The sequence below is a fragment of the Bubalus kerabau genome, chromosome 23 (genome assembly GCF_029407905.1).
Source record: "Bubalus kerabau isolate K-KA32 ecotype Philippines breed swamp buffalo chromosome 23, PCC_UOA_SB_1v2, whole genome shotgun sequence".
In the NCBI taxonomy this organism is placed as follows: Eukaryota; Metazoa; Chordata; class Mammalia; order Artiodactyla; family Bovidae; genus Bubalus; species Bubalus kerabau.
The window spans coordinates 43,759,439-43,779,438 of NC_073646.1; the positions used below are offsets into that span (position 1 = coordinate 43,759,439).

General features: G+C 60.0%; 1 protein-coding gene and 1 long non-coding RNA gene across 2 annotated transcripts in view; both read right to left on the minus strand.

The window, feature by feature from the left end:
- Positions 1–1,850, minus strand: part of LOC129637582 (uncharacterized) — a 3,576-nt gene extending 1,726 nt beyond the window's left edge. The window contains exon 1 of the long non-coding RNA XR_008707535.1: positions 1,716–1,850. This is a non-coding gene — a long non-coding RNA (uncharacterized LOC129637582). The remainder of the gene's footprint in view (positions 1–1,715) is intronic.
- Positions 1,851–12,686: 10,836 nt separating this feature from the next.
- On the minus strand, positions 12,687–15,339 carry LOC129637581 (uncharacterized). The gene is made up of 2 exons (XM_055561790.1): positions 13,688–15,339; positions 12,687–13,227 (listed from the first exon to the last, which is right to left on the minus strand). The coding sequence occupies exon 1, from the start codon at positions 15,173–15,175 to the stop codon at positions 14,033–14,035; it is 1,143 nt and encodes a 380-aa protein (XP_055417765.1). The 5' UTR covers positions 15,176–15,339; the 3' UTR covers positions 12,687–13,227; positions 13,688–14,032.
- Between the last annotated feature and the right edge of the window lie 4,661 nt (positions 15,340–20,000).

Genomic DNA, 20,000 nt, shown 5'->3' on the forward strand with positions numbered 1-20,000 from the left:
CCTCACGCCCCCCCCCCCCCCCCAACACACAGACACCCGGCCCACGCCACGCACATACGCGTGTGCACGCACACATACACACACGCGCGGGCGCGCACACAGTGCTGTCCTTTGCCTGGCTGTGTGATACGATGCCTGTGTCTCTGCCCACACACCACATGCATACCCCCCCACACACACACACGGCCGTCCACACACACACACACACCCCCGGACACACACACACTGCGTTGTCCTTTGCCTGGCTGGGTCTCCCGGCCTCTGTCTCTGCCGCCACGCACACACCCATGTGGCGCACACGCCCCCTCGTGGCACCAATACACCACACACCTACCCACCCTTCCCCCCCCCCCCCGCAACACACTCTCACACGGCCCCACATGCCACAGAGAACACCACACACCGCCTCGCCCCCACAAACACACACACACCCCCGACACACACACACTGCGTTGTCCTTTGCCTGGGTGTGACGCTCTGCCTCTGTCTCTGCCCACACGCCACACATGCAAGCCCACCCACACACACTCACGTCCCGCCCCGCCCCGCCCCCCCACCCCCACACACACACAGGCGCACACGGCCCTTCACAGCGGCCACACAACACACACACACACACACACCCTCCCCCCCAACACACACACAGAGACACACACACAGAGACACACACACACACACACACACACACACACACACACACACAGCGTTCTCCTTTGCCTGGCTGTGACCCTCTGCCTCTGTCTATGCCCACACACCACACATGCAAGCCCCCCCACACACACACTCACATCCCGTCCCGCCCCGCCCCTCCACCCCCCGCCCCCCCCCCCCCCCCAACACACACACAGCGTTGTCCTTTGCCTGGCTGTGACGTGTGACGCTCTGCCTCTGTCTCTGCCCACACACACACACTCACATCCCGCCCCGCCCCGCCCCCCCCACCCCCCCCCCCACACTGTTGTCCTTTGCCTGGCTGGGTCTCTCGGCCTCTGTCTCTCCCCACACACCACATATGCATGCCCACACACACACTCACATCTCGCCCCGCCCCCCACACCACACAACCCCCCCCCCCCACACACACACACACACTGTGTTGTCCTTTGCCTGCCTGTGTCTCTCGGCCTCTCTCTCTTCCCCCGCCCCCCCTCCCGCACCCACAGGCGCACGCCACACGCGCACACCCGTGCCGCCCACACGGCCCCCGGTGGCACCTATACACAGCACACCCACACCACACACCTGCCCGCCCCCCCCCCCCCACCCCCACCCAACCACCCACCCACACCCTGGGCTGCACACTCCACCCACGCAACACCACCTGGGCATGTCACAGACACGCCACACACCGCCTCCCCCTCCCCCACCTCGCCCCACTGCGTGTGTTCCTGTCCCCTCTCTTTCTCCTTCCTTCCTTCCTCTGTCATCGTCCCTCTGCTTCTCGCTCCCCTCCCTCCACCTTCACAGGACAGGGTGCCTTTAAGATGAGTCTGCCTGTTGTGAATACACCCTGGACATGATGATTGCTACAGTCTGACCTCTCGCGCCTGTAACCTGGGGTGGCGGGGGGTGGGGGCGGGGGGTTGTCAAACATCCTTGGTACGCTAGGGATAGCTTTCTCTGTGGAAGGTGGAAGCCTCCCTTCCGTCTCTCGGTGCAGACAGGCAAACCGACCACAACTCAAAGCAACGGTGTTTGTGCCACGTGGGGCATACCTTCCACGGTCTCTACTGATGGACACACCACCCACTTCACCGAGCACATCCGAGGAGCCTTCACCCAAAGCTCTTGCAAAATTCTTCAGAACTCTCAGTCTTCCAGTCACCTGCCACCATCAGGCGAGGTGTAGAGAACCGACGGAGAAACTGGAGAAATGACTTCTTCCATGGGGTTGGATGAACTGAGGAACAGGATGCTGAAGTGGATGCCTGACGTCTTGAGGAAAAGAGGATGGGGCGATGGGGGGTGGGGGCGGGGGAGGAAGGGCAGGACGGTCCACTTAGGAGGGCTGGTTGAACATGGACACATAAACTGTACATCCAAAGAATCCACAAGCACCTACTCTATACTATGCCAGCACGGGAAAATAGACGTATGACGTTGCATGAACCTCTAAGGGAAAAGACTCTGAACACCTGAAACGAACACGGCTTTGGAAACCCACCCTAGACTTCATTTCTGCCGTGAGGGTGCTGTCGTGTGCATATCTGAGGGGATTGATATGTCTCCCGGCCATCTGGATTCCAGCTTGTGCTTCATCCAGCCCAGCGCTTCTCATGATGTGTACTCAGCGTGTACGTTCAATAAGCAGGGTGACGATGGACAGCCTTGATGGACTCCTTTCCCTTATTTGGAACCAGCCTGTTGGGTTCCATGTCTAGTTCTAACTGTTGCTTCCTGACCTGCAGAAATACAGATTCCTACAGATTCCTCTTTTTTTTTTTTTTTTTTTTTTTTAATTCCCTAACCTGAGTGGAAAGCGAGAGAGACAGAGAAAAGACAGACGGAGGGACGGGCGGGCGGACAGGCACGCAGGCAGGAAAAAGAAAGAAAGAAAATCATGAAAGGACCTACCGTCCCATCTGTTGTTTTCCAGATACAAAGAGAAAACAAAGGACCGAAAAGGACACGAGGTTTAAAAGGGGAATTTGGAAAGATGGACATCCCCTTGGTCACTTCATACAGCACCCCTGTCAACAGAAGGGAATCGTTTCTCTTTTTCTCTCGACCCGGTCCTTCCAGACTTCAGAAACTCTCCGTGGAGGATTCTTATCTCCTTGGCGAGAGTGATTGCCACACGTTCCTTAGGGGCCCAGAGGATATTTCCGTGAAACGGGGGTACACACTTCTGGATAGGAGAGTCGTGTCCTATACGTGTGTGTGTGTGTGTGTGTGTGTGTGTGTGTGTGTGTGTGTGTGTTCCTTTGCGTGTGGTTCTTCACCCGAGACGGGGACTGGAGCCTGAAGTGTTCCGAGCTGCCTCCGCTATCTGGGGACAACAACCCTCTCTCGGGGGGAGGGGGGGGGGGGCACCACCACGTCCCATGTTCTCTTGTCCTTCTGACGGAGAACTCAAAAGGCCCTGTGCCTGAAGCCCTGCGGATGGAAGCTAGAGGACTTGGTGAACGTTTCTGACGGAGCCTCCCTGGTGGCTCACACGGTCAAGAGTCTGCCTGCGATGCAGGAGACCCGGGTTCCATCCCCGGGCCAGGAAGGCCTCCTGGAGAAGGACATGGCAACCCGCTCCAGGGCCCGACCCCGACGTCTAGAAATCAACCTCCTAGACTGCCTCTCCCTCTGCTGACTGGTTTCTCGAATCCGCTCCAGGGATGAACCTGTGTGTTTCCTTGGTTTCCTTACAAGTGCCTCGGGGGGGGGGGAATACCTGATGGCTTGCACCCCAGGCCTGCTTTCCCGCACCCGTCCATCGACATCACGGCCTCCTGAGAGGAGATACGATCACTGTTTCCCTGAATGGAGGATCTGTGCTCAGAAACTCTTGCTGTGACACGGAGGCCCCTACGAACTAACCTATTTCGCCCTTCCCTCCTTCCTGCCTTCTGGATTTTTTTTTTTTTTTTCCTTTCCCTTTCTTTCCTTTTTTTTTTTTTTTTTCCTTTCCTTTCTTTTTCTCTCACGTCCATGCACACGCACACGCACACGCGCCGTCTCTCACGTACACACGTACATGCATGCACTCACACACAGTCACCAGCTCAGCTTTTCATGGGTTCCGGGCAAGGGTCAAGAGGAGGGAAAACTGGTGGGGTCCGGAGTAGGCCGCCGTCCCCACCCCACCCCACCCCACCCCACTGCACGTGAACCTCCGTGCCCTGTGGAGTGTTTTGGAGTCAAGTGACTTAAGAGCCGGCCAGCGCCAGAGGAACGCTCTGCCCCTCCCTCCTTTTCTGTCTCTCTGAAGGCAGGCAGGAAGGAAAACCTCCTCCCGCGGAAGGGAAGATGTCAAGGGACGGTGGCTGCTTCGACGCACGTCCGTCCGTGATCCTCACATGCATGACCCGGGTTTCCTGGGTTACACAAAGGAGGAGACTCCTTTGGCCTGACACGTAGGCGAGTCTGTCCCTCGGCCTCCCTCCCCATCCCCCAGCCCCCTTCCTCCGCGCGGGGCCGAAGGGGCCGTCTCAAGGTGGAGACGTGGAATGGCTGGGTGGGGCGGATCACCATTCAATAGAGAGAAGCTCGAGGCGAAGTCAGAGGCTCTGACTTGACTGGAAAGCTTTCTGCATTTGAATGAAGCTATCCGACGAGGCCCTGCAGGGGGAGGGTGGGGGAAGGTGGGGGTGGGGCCCACAGACAATAGCCCCTGCCTGCAGGGCCTGCCGGCCTGCCGGGCTGAGGAGGCCCTTTGGAGGCGGCGGCGGCGGCGGGGCCACGTCCCCGACTCCTGCAACTCGATCCCTTCAAGGAAACTTCTGGGGTGACTCCTGTCCAGGGAATCCTCCAGATGGGCCCGTTTCTGAAAAAGGCCCGAGTCACAGTTGTGACAGGTTCTCTGGATCTCTTGACACGTGGATTGACCTGCACCCTCCCATCCTGTCAGATCCTTTGGACACGCTTGAAGAGGTCTTTGGCCTCGGCCAGAAAACAAGCCGAGAGAAGCACACACGTGTTTGTCTGTGTGTTTGAACGGGGCGGAAAATGATGCGTGGCGGTGGATTGGAGAGAAACCTGCTCCTCTCACACGCCTGAAGGCAGGGAGTTCTCAGGGGGACGGACGGAACCTGCCTTCACTTCTCAGGGGGACCGGGACGGTCCCCTCGCCTCACGCGCCCCCGACCCCTAGCCCAGTCCCCCACTCCCGTCTCCCTAACCTCACACTCCCCCACCCCCACCCCCACCCCGGCCACCGAGGGGGGCCCGGGGAGGGATGGCTGTCTCAGCCCCGGTTCTGAGATGTCACTTGGGAAACCGCTCTAGGCCGAGATGCCAGATGGCCGCCCTGCCGCTTGGGGTCCGTCTCCATCACCCATGCCCGAAAGGCACGTGAGATCACGGACCGCACATCAGATCGGATCAGAGCAGATCAGTCGCTCAGTCGTGTCCGACTCTTTGCGACCCCGTGAGGCGCAGCACGCCAGGCCTCCCTGTCCATCACCAACTCCCGGAGTTCACTGAGACTCACGTCCATCGAGTTCGTGATGCCATCCAGCCATCTCCTCCTCTGTCGTCCCCTTCTCCTCTTGCCCCCAATCCCTCCCAGCATCAGAGTCTTTTCCAACGAGTCGACTCTTCGCATGAGGTGGCCAAAGGACTGGAGTTTCCGCTTTAGCGTCGTGCCTTCCAAAGAAATCCCTGGGTTGATCTCCTTCAGAATGGACTGGTTGGCTCTCCTGGCAGTCCAAGGGACTCTCAAGAGTCTTCTCCAACACCACGGTTCAAAAGCATCCATTCTTCGGCGCTCGGCCTTCCTCACAGTCCAACTCTCACATCCATACCTGACCACAGGAAAAACCATAGCCTTGACTGGACGGACCTTTGTTGGCAAAGTCATGTCTCTGCTTCTGAATAGGCTATCTAGGTTGGGCATGACTTTCCTTCCAAGGAGGAAGCGTCTTTTAAGGTCGTGGCCGCAGTCACCGTCTGCAGTGATTTTGGAGCCCAGACCCATAAAGCCTGACGCCGTGTCCACTGTTTCCCCGTCTGTTTCCCGTGAAGGGATGGGACCGGATGCCCCGATCTTCGTTTTCTGAATGTTGAGCTTCAAGCCAACGTGTTCACGCTCCTCTTTCACTGTCCTCAAGAGGCTCTTGAGTTCCTCTTCACTTTCTGCCCTAAGGGTGGTGTCCTCTGCCTCTCTGAGGGGATTGATATTTCTCCCGGCAATCTTGATTCCAGCTTGGGTGTCTCCCGGCCCAGCGTTTCTCATGATGGACTCTGCGTATAAGGTAAATACACAGGGTGGCGAGATACAGCCGTGACGAACTCCTTTTCCTATTTGGAACGCGTCTGTGGCTCCGTGTCCAGTTCTAACCTCGAGAGGCAGGTCAGGGGGTCTGGTATGCCCATCTCTCTCAGAATTGTCCACAGTTTACCGTGATCCACGCAGGCAAAGGCTTGGGCATAGTCCACGAAGCAGCAATAGACGCTTTTCTGGAACTCTCTTGCTTTTCCCATGACCCAGCGGACGTTGGCCATTTGCTCTCTGGTTCCTCTGCCTTTTCTCAAACCAGCTTGAGCATCAGGAAGCTCACGGTTCACATATCGCGGAAGCCTGGCTTGGGGAATTGTGAGCACGACTCTACTAGCGTGTGAGAGGCGTGCGAGTGTGCGGTCGGCTGAGCATGCTTTGGCGTGGCCTCTCTTTGGGATTGGAATGAACACGGACCTCTTCCAGTCCTGTGGCCACGGCGGAGGTTTCCAAATGTGCTGGCATAGTGAGTGCAGCACTGTCACGGCATCATCTTTCAGGATTTGGACGAGCTCCCCTGGAATTCCATCGCCTCCACTAGCTTTGTTCGTAGTGATGCTTTCGAAGGCCCACTTGAGTTCACATTCCAGGAGGTCTGGCTCTAGGTCCGTGATCACACCATCGTGATGATCTGGGTCGTGAAGATCTTTTTTGTACGGTGCTTCTGTGTATTCTTGCCATCTCTTCTCCACATCTTCTGCTTCTGTTAGGTCCATACCATGTCTGTCCTTGATCGAGCCCATCTTGGCATGACACGTTCCTTTGGTATCGCTGATGTTCTGGAAGAGATTCCCTAGTCTTTCCCGTTCTGTTGTTGTCCTCTCTGTCTGGGCACGGATCGCTGAAGAAGGCTTTCGTCTCTCTTCTTGCGAGTCTTTGGGACTCTGCATTCAGATGGTTATATCTTTTCTTTTCTCCTTTGCTTTTCGCTTCTCTGCGTCTCACGGCTATGTGGAAGGCCTTCCCAGACAGCCATGTTGCTTTTTGGCGTTTCTTTTCCATGGGGATGGCCTTGATCCCTGTCTCCTGCACCATGTCACGAGCCTCCTTCCGTAGTTCCTACGGACAGCACGTAGCGCCCCCGGGACCCACGAAAGGATCCTCCTGAACACAGGACGGCGATGGTTATGGATCCACGCGGAGGGCGTCGATATCCCCACCTGATGCGTGACTAGGAGTCACACAGACTCGATGGGTGTGAGCTTGGATGGGGTGCCCTATCCGGAGCGATCACGTGGGTCAGAAAGCACACGCGGAACAGAACCAAACCGGAGACCGCAGCCAAGTCGAGGGCGGGCGGAACCCGAGGACCTCCCCGGTCCCGTGGCATCCTGTGCCGTACGCAGCCTTTCTCGATGGCCAGGAGAGACGTGGAATGTATGGGGTGTCGTGCCCGAAACCACGCCACGGAGAGTGATCGCGTCTGACGCTCATCGTCTCTAAAAAGATACATACGCCGGGTCTCTTTATAAAACGATGGAAGGAGATCTTTGAATGCCAGAGGGTATGACATGGGAAAGACACATCCAAGTGGACTCAGCATGGCCGAGAGAGCTCCCCCAAATAGAGAGGGGAGGCCATGGAGGAAGAGGTCCGTGTGTCTCCGTCTGGACGGAATGTACCCTTGGAGCACTTCCTGGGTCCCAGAGGCCTCCAGATCCTCGAAGGAAACAGCGTTCCCGAAATGCAAGAGACCTCTCCTACCCTCCCCTTTCCCTAAATACCTTGCGACCCTCTACCCTGGAAGAAGAAACCTGTCCTTCTTTGCATGACAGCAAATCCTAAGTGCTCTCAGCTGGCTTGACAACCTCACGAGGCTCAGCTTTCTAGGCCCCTGACTCTTTCCTGGGGAACATGCCCTGGGTTTTATGGAAATCTGTGTCCCTGCATGGCAATCTCTAAGTCACCCCCCCCCCCCACCCCCACCCCAAATAAAGCTTTCTTTTCTTTTCTTTTCTTTTGGCGCAGCCAATACAGACTCTTCATTGAAAGATACTAAAACTAGGTGATGTTATGTGTTTCATGTCCCGGTGTATTGAAATAGAATGTTCTTCGTGAAGGACGTACAACATCCTTCGTTCTAACGTGTACAGAATGGTGACTTGATGCACCTGTCTGTTGCAAAAGAATCATTCATGACCACCCAAGCGGTAGCTCATAGCTGGATCACAACCCATACATCTCATGACTGTATGCGAAAGAAAGTGAAGTCGCTCAGACTCTTTGCGGCCCCACGGACTGTAGCCTACCAGGCTCCTCCATCCATGGAATTTTCCAGGCAAGAATACCGGAGTGGGTTGCCATGTCCTTCTTCCGTTGTATGGGAAGTGAATGGGTCATGTCCACGGTCATGGCAACTTTCGAATACGATAATGCTGCTGCTGCTGCTGCCGCCGCCGCCGCCACTGCTCAGTCGCTTCCATCGTGTCCGAATCTGTGCGACCCCGTAGACGGTAGCCCGCCGGGCACCCCCGTCCCTGGGGTTCTCCAGGCAGGAACACTGCGGTGGGTTCCCATTTCCTTCTCCGAGGCGTGAAAGGGAAAAGGGGAAGGCCAGTCGCTCGGTCGTGTCCGACTCTGTGCGACCCCGTGGACTGCGGCCCACCGGGCTCCTCCGTCCACGGGATTTTCCGGGCAAGAGGACTGGAGTGGGGTGACGTTGCCTTCTCCGCATATGAGACGGCGATACCGATAAGGCTGTTCTTTAGAATCACCGTGCTCTTTGTGACGTAGACAGTATATATGTACCTTATCCGTGAAGTTCCCGCCGCCCCCCCCCCCCCCCCCCCGCCCTTACATCGATCGACATCTTCCCATGTCTCCCTCCCCCAGCCGCTCTGTGATGATCGTTTTCATTGCTTTAGATGGCCTTGCATGGCATGGAAGTGACAGGAGACGCTCTGTTTCTTTCTCTACCTGACTTATTCATTGGGCATCCCTCCCTAAGTCACATCCATGCTATCACGACGTAAGAATGTGTTCATTCCTGGGGCTGCCTGGGACACCTAGATCTACCTATCCATGGATCTCCATCTGGATCGTGGATCTTCTGGATCTAGTCTTCCCTAGATGGACACTTCGGCGGGTTCCCCATCTTGGCTCTTGTGAATGATGCTGCGATGGACCTGGGAGTGCAGACCTCTCTCTAGGTGAGATTCAGGTGTTCATGTCCTTCGATGTATACCCCGAAGTGAGATTGTTGGCAGGATCCATCATTTCTCAACCACGACTCGTTTCTAAGTCCTTCTGAGGTGATCCGGTCGCTGCTGCTGCGGCTGCCGCTAAGTCGCTTCCGTCGTGTCCGACTCTGTGCGACCCCGTAGACGGCAGCCCGCCAGGCTCCCCCCTGTCCCTGGGGTTCTCCAGGCGAGAACGCTGGAGTGGGTTGCCACGGCCTTCTCCAATGCCTGGAAGGGAAGAGCGAAAGGGAAGTCGCTCAGTCGTGTTCGACTCTTCCCGACCCCATGGACTGCGGCCTACCGGGCTCCTCCGCCCACGGGAGTTTCCGGGCGAGGGGACTGGAGTGGGTTGCCATTGCCTTCTCCGGAGATCCGGGGAACGATCCGTTCTTTGCCCATAGACGCCGTGGGAATCAAAGCGACTGCATACGTCTTAGGGAAGACGGCGACGGCGACGACGACGACGACGACGACGACGACGACGACGACCCAAACGCTCCCGAGAGCACCGTGGAACCAGAGGGTGTGTCCGCGGGATGATTCCCCGGTGCCAGCTTTCCACGGCTCGTTCGCGTCCACACGCCCCCTGCGGTCGGCAGGTTGTTCGATAGACACGGAACCACGGTTGTCACGGGCCGGGGTTGCCTAGGTGCCGGTCGATCCCCAGATGAGTGGGGTGATGACAGAGTCCTTAGGGAACGGAGCGGAGACGCATAGAATGAGTTCCACGAGACGAGTGGGATGAGAAGAGAAGAACGAGGGGAAGTGGTGCCTGGGGAGCCAGACATGGTCGAACAGAAGAGAAAACGTGTCAGACGAGAGGGGAGAATGATTCCAAGTCCGTGGAGCAGCATGGGGGAGACAGGCCCAGGAGATGCGAGCAGAGGCTGGGGGCACGGCACACCTGGGCCGGTGAGCACGCAGGGAGCCGAGAGGGATGGCCGTGCGTCGTCTGCAGGTCCGCGCGGGCCGATCTCCAGAGCCCGGACTGTGAGGGATTTCGTGAGAACAGTCAGGCTCACGGGGCCCGAGGGTGACGTCTCCACGGTGCTCTCGGCACTGTACGGAGAGCTTCCCGCGCTTCCGACGGCACGGAGAGCTGGGGTTTCTTTAGGTGTATCTACAGAAGATTCAGGGAGCTTCCCGAGGGATAGGACTAGGTATTGGCCGATCGCGTCCGATCTTAGGCCGTCTCGCTGGATGATCATTGGCCGTCTTTGATGTCTGTGGGGGCGTGCTGGGTCTTCATGGCCGTGCAAGCTGTTCTCTCTCTGTGGAGAGAGGGGGCCGCTCTACGGTCGTGCGTCTGGGCTTCTCGTGGCTGTGGTTCCTCTTGGGGCGCGGGGGCACTGGGGCACGTGGGCTTCAGTGGCTGCTGGGTGTGGGCTCGACACTCGCAGCGGCCAGGATCTAGAACACAGACTCCATCACCGAGGCATATGGGCAGCGTGTGGGCTCTTCCCGGACCGGGGGTGAAACCCATGTCTCCTGCCTGGGCACGGGGTGGTTTGCCACGGGGCCCCCGGGGAAGCCCCGGTCCCGAACTCGAGGCGGATCTCTTGACGTCACCGCTTTTTCTTGGAGGGTTTCGAAACGATCGGGCCAGGGAAAAGGACACAACCTGTACGTCCTTTCAATGGGATCCCTGAGGCCAGGAGGAGCCGTGCAGACGCCGATGAGGGAGGAAGGGGATGATGTCGCCTTTTGGTACGGTGAGGATCGGACTCGCAGTCCACACTCCTGTTCCCACCGCTCCCCTCCGTGAACTGGAGTTCGAATCTCGATGGGCCTCTGAGCCCACACCTGGCTGGCCTCCATCATGCCGGGTTGACCTTCGGTTCTCACAAACCGGCACGCTTGCTGCCTCTCGACGTGTCCTAGAGAAGAAGACATCGGATTCCATAGTAGATCAGCGTCTTGGACGAGCGACGGCACGACAGCCACAACAAGTGGGATGGATACACACAAACGTTGGTTTCTTTTGGACTATGAGCCCACCTCTGTTCGTGTGTGTGTGTGTGTGTGTGTGTGTGTCTGTGAGAGAGAGAGAGAGAGAGAGAGAGAGAGAGAGAGAGAGAGAGAGAGAGAGAGAGGGGCCTTTGTGGTTCTAAAGCAAGAAGCACTGAGGAGTGAAGACATTCTTGAACGAACATATTTTCCTTCATTTCAGTCGTGATGGTGCCATGATTTGGAGGACGACGTGGACTGTTTCGGGGTAGATGATTTTAGAAGGCTGTGAAGGGACTTCCCTGCCTGGTGGTCCAGTGGTGAAGAATCCACCTGCCGAGGAGGCAGGGGACAGGGTGTTTTCGATCGATCCCTGATCCGGGAAGATGCCGCCGGGCTCCGGGCAGGTTCGATACGAACCTACAGAACGGACAGTGCCAGGCGTGAAGGCGAGGGCAGACGGACGGGGGACTCCGGACGAGGATGACTGACACGGACGGACACGGACGTCTCCGTGTAGGTGGGTCGTGGCCGGCACGCTCCTCTGGGGCAGGATGTTCCTAGGACCGTTGGGGAGCGTGCGCGCGCGCGTGCGCGTGGGAGGAGCAGGGGACCGAAGGGCATTCTCTGTCCTCTCTGCTCCACGGGGCCCGCGGGACCCTAATCGGCTCCAAGAGAGGATGCCTCCGATGGAAAGACAAACCCACACGTGAGGGACCCTCCCTTCTGGTTCACTTGGATTCTGAGAGCGTGACGGTCAGGTGCACTCAACGCTCTGGATGTCTGTGCTTCCTGAGATCCCGGCCTACTCACGGGAAGGACCCGTGGAGCCGGATGAGATCTCCCTCTGCACGGCGGCGGCGGCTCCAGGGTGCACACGTTTCAGTGGCTACGGCTTGTGGACATCGCACCGAGAGCCTAACCCCCGGTGTGCCCGACGCCTGTGTCCACGATGGGTGAACAGTTCTAAGTGCGGGAAGCCCCAAACTTGCCACTGCCTGTTCGATCCGCAGGGACTCTGCGAAGAACAAACGTGCCCGGTCTCCTGACCGATTCCCCTTTTCGGAGCCAGCCTGGTGCGTGATCTCTTTTCCAGGCCTCAGGCACACACTGGCGCTGGGGAGCTGTGTCCCTGTTCCTCCTCCTCCTCCTCCTCTTCCTCCTCCTCCTCCTCCTCCTCTCTGTCCCCACCCTTCCCCCCCACACGCAGGCTCCCCCACCCCGCCTGGCCCCGGCCCGTCCGGGTCTCCCCCACCCGCAGACAAGGCCAGGAAAAACACGGTCCCCGAACGACGCAGCCGAGAAACAGTGGAAGTCCACTTGGATGCTGTTAGGAGACACCTGAGCATACCTAGGCCAACACTGCCACCGTGTGGGGTGAGAGGCCAGCGCGAGAGGAGCTCGACAGTTCAGAGGAGGGGGAAGAGGAGCAGGAGGGGGAGAGGGCGGCGGGGGGTGGCGGTGGGGTGGGTTGGGGAGGGGAGGGACAGGCTGAAGCTGTCTCAGGGCGATGACGTGGATGAAAACCTTCCCCTTCAGAAGGGCGCTCCAAAGAGATCGTGGCGGCGGGACCTGGAGAGCACAAAGGGCTTCGTTTTGGAGGCTGATCTTCAAGCTGGGAGTGGGGTGGGGGGTGGGGGGAGGGGGATCATCCAGACAGAGGAAAGACACCAGGCCCGAGAAGGCAAGAGAGATGCTTTACACAAGTGAATCGGATGCTTTTCTGTCCATGTGTTCCCTAATCACACTCTCACGGAAAGCCAGCCAGCCAGCCAGCCAGCCAGCCACCATCGTGTCGCTCCTTTTCTGTTCTCTACATTTTGAACGGCGAGTGAGCGAGAGAGTCTTCCAATGGTTTGAGAGGAGTTTGGAATGTCGTGGGACCATGGTACTTTTCAGCCATGGATGAACGTGACGGCTTCTTTTGTCCGCTTCGGCGTTCAGGGTTATCCCGAACTCCCCCTGCCGAGTGAGGCCTGTGTATCGCTGTGTGCTGGAGGACACCGTGCTGTCCACATCTTGATCTTGGACTGAACAAAGCCACCTTGGGGAGTGTGTTCGGTTGCTTGGCTTCGTTTCCTTTCCCTATGGCACTCACCTGACCGTCCTGTCCACTCTTGGGATCGTTCATCTCCCCCTCCCCCTCAAGGCAATCGGGTCCTTTTCTTTCTCCTCCTCCTCACCCTAGTTTCTCCCCCCCTCCCCCCCCCCCCCCACACACACAAGTCCCACTCTTCTCAAATAGACGTCTAACTGACTGCCAACCTTTTCTTTTGCCTTCTTTCCTTCCTTCCTTCTTTCCTTCCTTCCCTCCTTCTTCCTTTCCTTTTATTTTGGGGGGGGGGGGGCGGGGGGCGGGGGGCGTTCCCCCTTTAATTTTCAGCTTGTACAGACGATGTTTTCGTGTAGCACATGACACAGCGATCACCAGGATACATCTAGTTAGTGACTGTCCGTCACCACTTGGTGTCACGGCAAATGACATTTGCCATTTGGTGTCAAGACGTGCCCGCGACTCATGCATTTCATAAGTGGAAGGTTGCACCGCTTCGTCTGTCTCCCTCACCAGTGGCACTCACTCATTCTCTCCCACCCCCAACCCCCGCCCCTCCCTCCTCTGGCCAACCCCCACCCCCCCCGACCCCCGTGTGTTCCTTTGTAGTATCTCTGAGCCTGTTTCTGTTTGGTTCTGTTCTGTTCACGGTGTATGGTTTGGTAGGTTCTGCATGGAAACGACTGATCTGAGGTATTTCATGTAGCATAATACCCTCTAAAGGTCTCTCCAGGTTCCTGCAGACTGTGAGATTTCATTCCCTTCTGGTGGTTGAGTCCCATTCCTGTGTGTGTGTGTGTGTGTGTGTGTGTGTGTGTGTGTGTGTGTGTGTGTGTGTCTGCATGCCCGTGTGCACGCGCGCACGTGAATAGATCCAGGCGTAGGCACACAGACAGAGTTCTAGCATGATGTGTGAACGGATGTCTACCTAGGGATAGGGGTCGATCCCTCACATACACACGTCCGTATCTTCTTTGTCCCCTCCCTCCGTGGGCACCCTGTGGAGCTGCTGGGTTGGGTCGAATGGGGGAATCTTTGGGGGAGGGTACATCGCAGGACTCTTTTCCCTAGGGATGTGGTTTCTCTGTCTGTGAGGCGCCAGGGGATGAGATCTGATCTCTCTGAGTCCGCCCACAGTTTTCTCAGCTGCAGAAAAGACGCGTTCGATCCATCAGGAGCCACTGTCCTCTGAGGGTTCGAACTTGCTGTCGTGAGCGCGATTCCCGGCTCCCGGGCCTTTCCCCTCCGAATGAGAAGGATCATTGTCCAGGGAAACGCCCCGGGGTGGGGTGCTTCCGTGAGCCCGCCCCCACCCCCAGCAGCCCCAGCCCAGCCCAGCCCAGCCCAGCCCAGCCCTGCCGTGGATGTGTGTTCTCCCTTGTGCTTCTGGGTGTCTGTCTGTTCTACCTTTCTTTGGAAGGAAGGGGTCTGTTCGGGCCTCCTGCCCACTTCGCTCATCGGGGGTTGTTTCCCTTTTGGAGGTTGAGGTGTCTGACGCCTTGATCGGTGTTGGACAGAAAAGCCCCTTTTGCAATATGCTTGTGCTTTCCCCGTATATACGGGCGTGTGCGCGCACACGACAGACAGACAGACAGACAGACAGACACACACACACACGCGGATGTGTGTTTCCGTCCGGGTATGTACGTGTGTGTCTGTGAGTATATATATGTACGTATATACACCTATAGATAAACACACACGCGCGCACGTAGACATCCACGCAGACACATGGCTATAGATGCACACGTACACTGATGCATATGTCCACGTATGTATACACACGCGCGTTTGCGTACGTGTATACATGTGTGCGCATCTATGCACATCAACCTGTGTATAGGCACTCTGGATGCACGCGGGCACCTGTACATACGTACATGGGTGCACGTCTACGTGTGTGTGTACATATATATATATATATATATATACACATATATATATATACACACACATACACACACGTGCGTATGTAGGCACATAGACACGCGTACGTCTGTGTGGATGTACATATGCTCTATGTAGACGTCTACGTATGCGTCCGTACGTATGCATACATGTGTACATACACGTGTGCACATACACACGCAGATATGTGTGTCTATGCAAGCATGCACCTATGGGTACGCATAGACGTGCATCCACACCTGTGCGCAGACATCACACGTATACACACGTGTGCATCTATATGCGTTGACACGTCCGCATGTATTTGTATGTGTGTGCCTATGTATCCCGACGTCTCTGCACATGTGAGCACGTGTATTCACGCCTGTGTCTATCCGTGTACGTAGGTGTATAGAGGCCTCTGTATGCGTATATACACGCAAGCATACACGCACACTAGAAATGCCTAGGCATACACGTGCGCACACAGACACGTGCGTGTACGTGAGCATGCCCTTCGTACGTGTGTGTGTATACGCATGCGTGCACGTCTATATAGACGCGAATACGCGTGCATATACATATGTACACGCGTATATGCACATGTGTATGCATTCTCTGTCCCTCTCCCTCTCCCTCTCCCTGTCTCCCTCTCCCTGTCTCCCTCTCCCTCTCTCCCTCTCCCTCTCTCCCTCTCCCTCTCTCTCTCTGACTTTTAAGCTGCCAGGACAGTTCTACGACTTGACTTTCCTGCCTGGTGGTTTTGTTTCATTTCGTTCCTGAGCTACGTCAAAAAGGTATTTATTCATTGAGTTGGCTGTTGTCATGGGACCCGGGGTTTATTTAGTGGATCCCTATGGACCCGGTCCTCCTCACCAGCACGCCCCTCAACACCACCCCCCACCCCCCCGAACCCCCACCCCTCCCGCCACCCCCCGCAGCCCTGCCACCGCCGCCCCCCCCCCCCCCCCCCCACCAGACCTCCCGGGCCGTCCGCCTTTCCGGTGTTTGTGGCCAGTGAGTTTGAAATCCATGGTCTCCTGACCTCAAGTGCACTTTCCCCACCCACCCGCGCATGCTTGTGTGTGCTGTCTTTGGACTTTGTCACGGTGCCTCGACCCAGGTTGAGTTTTGTTTTCTCTTCTTGGGGGGTCCGAGTGTCTCCTTCTTTTCCTTTCTTGCTCCTAGGCTTGCGTGTCCGTGTCTGTGTCTGTGTGTCTGTGTCTGTGTCTGCTTTCGAAAGTCCTGCTTTGTTCTCTCAGCAGCGCTTGCCTGGTTTCGTTTTGCCGGTCCCTCCCTCCCTCCCTCCCTCCCGCCCCCCTCTTTCGGGGGCCCGGGGGGCCGGGGGTTCCTGGGATGTCACTGGTGCCCCTCTCTCCGCCCACCCCGCCCCGAGCCCCCGCCGCCCGCCTGCGTCTCCGTGGCATGTCCCCCCACCACCCTGGAATCGCGTGGGGGATCGCGTCTCTTTCGTGGCAGCCTCCAGGGGAGAGATCTCCCGGCTCCTCTCCCTTCCTCTGCGGCCGGGGTCGCGTCGCGTCGCGTCGCGTCGCTCGGCGGCGGAGGCTCCGGGCCGAGCTCGGGCGTTTGGGCGGCCGGCGCTGTGGCGTCCCCGGCGGCCGGCGACAGCGACCCGTCCTCGGGACGTTCGAGCCGGTTGTCGGGAGCCACCTGGCGGCCGCTTGTATATTGTCCCTCGTCCTCCGGAGCTTCGGCGAGCCCTTCAGGAGGGTTGTGACTCAGCAGCCGGGCCCGAGGCAGAGCTCTCAGTCACCGGCTACGCTGGCGGCGACAGTCCCGGTGGCGCCGAGGCCTAGGGACGTCCTGCTGTCGCCGGAGATTGGTTCTCTAGGTTTCTGAGGAGGGTGATCGTCGCGGCGCTCCGGGGCCGGGCTCTGGGGTGGCCGGACCGGGTCGACCAGCATCTCCCCGTGCCCCTGTGGCCGCGGAGACGGACCGGCCGGACCCTCCCAGGGACGGGCCGCCGCGGTGGGCAGGGAGAGGGTCTTCCCTGCCCGGAGCGCCTGGACTCGGGCTCGGCGGTCCGGACTCCTCCTGGGCCGCCCTCAGGAGCGTTTGCTTCGCCCTCGGCCCCGCTCCGGAGGTGGGGACCGGCCCGGACTGTGGCTTGGAGGTCGCCGGAGGGCGCACCTGGGTCCGGGCCCTCGGGTGCTTTCTGAACGAGGTGCTTTCCGCGTCGCACTCCGGAGGTGGGGACCCGCCCGCCGCAGTCGTGAGGGTTGACGGGGAGAGGCGGGCGCGTGTGCGGTCCCCACCCCCACCCCCCCCCCCCAACCCCACCCCGTGGGGTCCGGTGGCCGAGGCGTCTCCCGGCACACATGCTGTTACTTTTTCAAAGTCTCGATGGGTTCGGAGACGGGGATGGACCGGACCCTGCTTCCGCGGGTGGCCGGGGAGGGCGCGCTCGACCCTTCAGCGTGCCCTCGTGGGTCTCGGTCGTCGGACGTGACTTTGTCTCACCCCTCCCCAACTCCCTGAATCCCGGTCAGGAGGTGGGGACCGGCTCGGGCCGTCCTGGGTGCCCCATCTAGGACGGTCTGGGCCCCGGGCGCGGTCCCTGGTCGGGGCCCGCTCGTCTCGTTGGAGGCGCCTCGCTGACGGTTCGTTCTTCTTGTTTCTTGATGCCCATTGAAGCCAAATCCCCTTTCGGAGACTCCGACGGACCGGTACCCCTACCGGTTTGGGCGAAGTGGGGAGGGCACCCCGGGCCAGCTCCCTCTCCCTTGGTGGGTGTCCGCGGCCCCACTTGGGCCACCACACGCCCGGTCCCCCTGCTCCCCTCCCCCCGGTCGACCAGATGAACCCGCCCCCCCCCCCCCCCCCCCCCCCCACGCAGAGAGCTCCGGGCCTGGTGTTTATGGGGTAGCGCTGGGGACAGGTGGCCGGGCCAAGGTTCCGGGGTTCCTCCATGCGAGTCGTGGATGGGCCCCGCTGTCGGCTGCTGTCATTTCGTCACCCTTAATGGGCCTTTTTTACCACCAGGTAAGTGCTGACACGGTCTCCTTCGGTGTCTGCCGCCGAGGACTTTGGGTCTCTAGATGCACGCGGGGCTCTGAGCCTTCGGGCCGCCAGCTGGTGCCCGGTTCGGCCCTTGCCGCTGGAGCCGCCCGCCTGGGCCTGTGCGCCGGCTCCCGTGCGGTGGTGGTGGTGGTGTCTAGCTGACCCGACCCGTGGTGCCACCTCCGGTCTCTGGGCGACCCGAGGGTGGCGGGGCGAGGCGCTGTGGGTCTTCTACCCTGTGCGCTCCCCGCTGCGGGCACCCGGTGAAGGCTGAGATGCGACCCCCGCCCTATGGGCTCCGTGCCACGTGTCAGGCGTTCTCTTCCTGGGGTCGTGGGCCGCTCTCGCCTGAGGCGAGGTGGGGGGGCGGAGGTTGCCGGTGGGGCTTAAAGCGGGCCCCTCTGGTGACTGTCCTCGCCGCGCCTCCCCCCTGCTCCACCTTGGCTCAACCGATCGATGTGGTGTGGTCGTGCTCTCCCGGGCCGGGCCTAAGCCGTGCCAGACGAGGGACGGGCGTTCCTGGTGAACGCGTCCGCTCTTCTCGGTCTGCTCACGGGGCCCCTCGCCTGTCTTTCCCCCCTGCCCGTCGTGGAGGGTGAGGAAGGCAGGAGTTGGGTTGCGGTCTCTGGCCCTGACCTTCGGTCTCCTGTCCCCCGCCTCGGGGCGTCAGTGGGGGCCGTGGGTCTGTTGACACAGCAGATGCTCTCGCTTCGCCTTCCCGGCGTGTGCTCTGCGAGCGGCTCTCCCCGCGGTGGGGAGGGCTCTGCCGCTGCTGCGCTGCGCGCCCCCCTCCCCGCGCGGGTGCGCGAGCGTCCCTCGGTGGTGCCCCTGGAGCGCTCCAGGTCGTCCCTCAGGTGCCTGAGGCCGAGCGGCGGTGTCGTTTCCCTTAACCCCGGTGTCCTCCTCGGGTCCCCGCCGCGGTGGTGTGTGTGCGTGTCCCGTGAGTGGCTCTCGTCGGGAGGAGGGGTCGAGGCGGTAGGAGAGGCGTGCCTGTGCTCCTCGTCGCGGAGGCTGACGGATGAGGCCTTGCAGGGGACGGGACGCGGGCTCTGCGCTGGCCGTGGCCGCGCAGGCGCGCTTGTGTTGGTGCCCCGCCTACCTGTACCGCAGACCCCTCCCGCCCAGCTGGGGACTGGCGGCTCGTGGAGCGCCTCCGCGGGCCCGAAGGAGAGAGACGATCCGGGTGAGGGGCGGCGCGCCCTCGGTGAGAAAGCCTTCTCTAGCGATCCGAGAGGGAGCCTTGGGGTACCGGACCCCCCAGCCGCTGCCCCTCCCGAGTGCGCGGTGGCCGCCGTGGCGGCTGCCAGAGCACGTGGGCAGAACACCCCCCCCACCTCCCCTCTGGGGTTGGTGAGGGGGCGGGTGCGCCGGCCCCGCGGTTGGGGCCGTGTGCCGCTCGTTGCCTACCGCGGCCCGCGCCTCCCCCCTTCGAGTTGGGAGAGGGTCCCGCTGGGCCCCGCCGGGCGTCCGGCAGGTGGCGGGGGACCGGGGCGCGCGTTGTGCCGTGTGCGCGCGCGCGCGCGCGGTCGGCCCCCGCGGTGTGGTGAGCCTTGGGGCAAGGGCGGGGAGGTGTTGGGGGCGCGACGCCCGGTCGGCCCCGGCTTCCCCAGCCCCGTAGCCGTGGTGAGGGAGAGCCTATCGCGCCCGCCCTCTCCCCACGAGCCGCAGCCGGTGGCGGCGTGCGGTCACGGTCGGGGCCGCCTCGCTTGAGAGCGTGACCCCCAGGCTGTCGAGCCCCAGGGTGTCAGGCTAGATGGAAGACGGATCTGTCGAGGACGGATGGAGGAAGATGGGCCGGGCGGCACCCCGGCCCTGGTGGTGGGGCCGGGTCGTGGGGGCCCGCTCCGGGGATAGCCGGGACCGGTCGGCGTCCCAGGCGTGTCGCGGGACCGCCCTCGTGTGTGGGTGGCGGTGGGACCCCGCGCTGGTTTTCCTGGTGGCCCGGCCGCGTTCCCGGTGTTTTTCGGGTCCCCGGACGGCGCCC

Coding starts and splice junctions, on each gene's coding strand:
- LOC129637581 (XM_055561790.1), bottom strand. CDS start 15,175: ATGTACACATGTATGCATACGTACGGACGCATACGTAGACGTCTACAT.